This window comes from Montipora foliosa, chromosome 1 (genome assembly GCF_036669935.1).
Source record: "Montipora foliosa isolate CH-2021 chromosome 1, ASM3666993v2, whole genome shotgun sequence".
NCBI lineage: Eukaryota > Metazoa > Cnidaria > Anthozoa > Scleractinia > Acroporidae > Montipora > Montipora foliosa.
The window spans coordinates 46,241,662-46,246,236 of record NC_090869.1 but is presented as its reverse complement, the minus strand read 5'-3'; the positions used below and the strand labels follow the sequence as shown (position 1 = coordinate 46,246,236).

Below are 4,575 nucleotides of genomic sequence, written 5' to 3'. Positions count from 1 at the left end.
TTTTTTTTAAATTTCACTTAGTTCTTTTTTCTTTTACCTATAATATGTTCATAGCGATTTTTTTTAAATTGTGGAGAGTACAGGCACTTAATCAGCTATTGTCTAAAAACCTCATTACGTACTTCAAACATGACTTGAGATATATAGTAAGGGAGGGGGGAAACATAATGCAGGCACTTGTCTATCTGCTGGTAGTTTTCTGGCGGTTAGCTGTCAAAAGCAGTGGGGAAGGGAGGGCATCCTTTACTGACACCTTCAGTGAGCTAGACTTTGAGTTTTCAGTGCCAAATAACCATGATATTGACTGAGTTGCTGGGCACTTTGCTCAGTTTTTGCACCTTGTTTGAGGGTTCTGTGTTGACATGGCACCTTGCTGGAGAGGCCTATGCCACGTGCATGGGTGACAGGCCAATCTGCTAGCCAGGAGGGGTTGGGGGGGGGTGGTCAGACCACTTCTGGCCGCTGGGTCTGTCTATCAGGTGTCTGTGGGCATGTTTTTTTTGGCGAATATGGCCAGATATATCAAACAAGTGGATTATGAGCATGTGATAGTTGACGACGGCACAGCCCGAGTTACCCATCACACATAGAAATCGAGAGCAAATAATCTAATTGTTTTAGTATAAATCTACCTGTGGTTGAAAACTTTATCAAAATCCTCTTCATAGACACTTCGAAAACGCCAAGAAGCAGCCGTCATTTTTTTAACAAGTGCACACTACTATGCTACTCACTATCTATTACAGATTATAGTTCACCACTAAATTTTCTCTGATTCTTATTGGTTTAAATTGATCACATGACGCGATAGTGTTTGTCCGCGGAGAGACACTATCAGCCCATAGTACCCGTCCGAGGAAAATACCCGGATGGATAGTAGTCGTCCGCTGAAAATACCCGGACAGATAGTAGTCGTCCGTAAAAATTTTCTGTACTAGACAAGCGGGCTTTGTTATAATAAGCTTAAGTATGGCTACTCGCTTCGTCGAGGTCAGCGAAGAAGAAGTAACTATCCTTGTCAATGACAGAGTACCCTAAAAAACCAAGGAGGCGACTTCGTACGTGGTTAAAGTTTTTGAAGGTAAGATACTTTTAATTAGACATATCTGTTTCAAAGTTGCAATACATTTGACGTATCAAAAGACACTCACCAAGAAAACATAAGCTTAAGTTTGACACTGAATAAAAGTTAAATTCAATAAAATTATTTTTACCTTTAAGCTTGGTCCAGAGAGAAAAGAATAACGGAAAACACTGAAGAGTTCCCGGCAGAAAGACTTGCTGAAGTCCTTTGCAAATTTTACGTGGAGGTGATGCCTCAATAGAGTCATACAACAAAAGACCGACAATTCAGCAACAGGTGCAGTAATCGGCAATAGTCAGTAATTTTGTGGCTCCAGCGAAGGCCAGTCAGGCTAATGCATCGCTAAGAGTCACCGCTCAGTCAAGTAGTCCTCTTAGAGCACTGTAGCAAAACCAGAGCCAAGACGAAATTCATTCCATCAATCAACAGTCCAATGTCGGCGCTCAACAAACCAACGCGGCCCAGAACTTTTCATCAGGTACTTTTCAAAACTGTACTTTCAATTTTTATGGACAGTCTGCCTAAAATGACGTCTGAAAAGTAGTCTTCTGAAGGTTTTAGGTTTTGGTTTTAGGTTGTCGCTTTTACAAAAATAATAATTAATGAACGGTTTCAAGGCTACGAGGTTAGACAGATAAAAAAAAACAGTTGACAATTGTACGCTATTCTTTAGCCAATGTACGCTGCGAATTATTGACATTTGTGACAGCCTGTACGCATGAATAAATATTTGATTGATCTGCATTAAGTGGGTTTTGACTGTTTTTCAACTGCCGTGCGGAAGAAAATTTAGTGGTGAACAATAAAGACAATAGAGTGTTTATGTCTCAGAACTATCGGTCTGATATTTGCTCCTTGGAAATTTGATGTTCTTAAAACTAGGAGTAATCAAAGATTAATCAGTGCGTTCGAAGTTCAATGAATTTAGCTAAAATCATACAAACACAGAGATGTATCCAGGTTTTCAAATTTGGGGGTCCTCTGGACCCCTTTTTGAAAAATTTGGGGGTCCATTGCAAAATTTTGGGGGTCCAGCTAATTAATATTCAAGAATTAATATGCGATCTATTGCCTCTTAATTGCTGCTGCAGTACCCTTTCAGATTTCTAATTGCACAAAAATAAAGTCTTATCCCTCCCAACGAATATGTACTTAAAATGATCAATTTGTTTGAAACTGTTGTGCCTGTTGATTCCTCGATCAAAATGTATGGGCTGTCAAAGCTCCATCGATCACATTGAAAACGTTTCGAGGAATCCGTATGCTGTAGGAACTGTTGGCTCCAGTTGAAATGATCTAGATCTCCACAGCAAAAAAAAACAGAACTGAATCTAAATTTTCCACAAAAGAGATTCATTTATTTTAACTACGCGTGAGGTGTAATTTAGGAACAAAAGAGTAAACAAATGTAAGTGATCGATACGCAGTTCATCGTCGGCTCGTGCGGCCTTGACTTCGCCATGGCCAATGTTAATAACCAAGCGATTAAATACATTCAAGTTTCATGTTCAACACGTTAATTATAACACTAACTCCGAAGAAAAGTTGCATAATTTGCAAAACAGACAAGTCACATGCAAAACAAGAACCGAGACAATGACACATGCTTGCCCGGAATTAATATCAACAGAGTCGCACAAAACAAAAATTTAACATACTTTGCCTTTGGATTCTCTGTTATTTTGCTCACGATAAGCGAAATATTGCTTGAAATTCACTTGGAAAGCATGCAACAAACTGAACTTTGACTGAAATGTTTAATACTGGCGACAGATCAAAAGTGTCGCCGATTGTCTCGCCTAAAAAACAGCTCTGATCATGTCACGCAACACGTGCGAATTCAAAACTCAACTTCTGAAGCCAGATATCACAAAATGAAATTATTTGACTACAAAAATCCGAAAATAGCAGCTTACCTTGGAATTTAAGAAACTCAATCATTTCTCCGTTGTGAGAAATGGGAATGTTCAATTTCCTTGAGAAATTCGCCGTTTGCATGTTTTTCCTGGCGTTCGTAATTTGCATAAACATTCGATTTTTTTCCTGCGTCCAATTGGACCCTTTGTTCCATATTCTATGCGTCCAAAAGAAAAACGAGTGCGTCCCAGGACGCAATGACGCACTCTGGACAGTGAGTGAAACACGTCCTGGTTGACGTACAAGGTCCAGAAATGGCACACGATTCCCTCAAGCTTTGATAAGCAGCTACGAAATTCTTCAACAACATTGAGAAATAACTTACCGAGAAAACAGCAGCAGCTACGAAATTCTTCAACAACACGTCCGCAGCAGCTACGAAATTCTTCAACAACACGTCCGCCAACACCTGGTTGACCGTTAAACGTTTCGCACAAGGTGAGAATTAATTGTATTCACGAAGTGAAAGAAATACATGTCTTCGAAATTTAATAATTTTGCACCCACAAAATAACGCAACATTACCCCAAATCTACCCAATGCACATTCAAACATTGCACAAAACTATTTCAGAGTTTTAAAGACGGAAAAATAATTCGTTTTTGCATGCGAGGCTTTTGAATTTGTTTAATAAAAAATTGTGCATCAAATGACGATTTTAACGGAATTTGGTAATTTGCATTTTTCTCTCAGAAATAAAAGGATATTTTGCTGAAAAAATTATCCAGTAGTTTTTGTCATGACCTAGCCTATCTACCATAAACATATGAGCAAAATTGACTTTTCGAACCTTGCCGAATTATGGGCAGGGACTCTTGATGATGTCCATTGCAACGAATGAGGTTTTATCATCAACTACCAACACCATTGTAAACTTTATATCTGAATGGGAATTATTAAGAGTCGTCAAGAAATCTTCTGCAGCTTTTACATCAGGCATAATAACTAAAGTATCGTCCATGTACCTTCTGTTATAATATGGAATCAATCCTTGTTCATATAATCCTTCTTCATTGCAACATATAAAACTGTTGGCCATCAATGGTCCAAGAGGTGAGCCCACTGCAACGTTGTCTAACTGTTCATACAAGTTACCATCAAACTCAACAAGTTGTGCTATTTCTAGATTAAAAGCATGGGTTTTATTGAACCAGGCATCCATGAAAGCTTTATCCACCAGTACTTCAATGGTTTCATTTAGAGGAACATCAGGAAACATAGCGGCAACATCATACATGTAGGAGGCCAAAAGGTGGCCAGATTTCATATGAACATCACAGATTTCATCAGAAAAGTTAAAAATGTTTTTTGCACTAAATTTTTTTACGGATAGCGGTTTTAACTTGTAATCCAACCATTTGGTCAGAGAGAAATTGTATGTGCCAGTGGCGGAAAGAATAGGTCTCATGCTTAACATCGGATTGTGAGTTTTAGGCGAGGCCATATAAATTAGCCAATCTAGAACCTTTCGGACAAACTGTATCAGCAGCAGTTTTAGGTAGAATCCTCTTAATCGCCTCATTCAACTCCTTTTCGTTTTCAAGCAGTGAATGATGGTACTTGGGTGGTCTACC

The 4,575-nt window shown here is 38.8% G+C and overlaps 1 protein-coding gene across 1 annotated transcript; it reads right to left on the bottom strand.

Annotated features, from left to right (window-relative positions):
• Positions 1 to 3,800: 3,800 nt before the first annotated feature.
• Positions 3,801 to 4,238, bottom strand: LOC137969981 (uncharacterized). The gene has a single exon (XM_068816415.1). The coding sequence runs from the start codon at positions 4,236 to 4,238 to the stop codon at positions 3,801 to 3,803; it is 438 nt and encodes a 145-aa protein (XP_068672516.1).
• Positions 4,239 to 4,575: the final 337 nt, after the last annotated feature.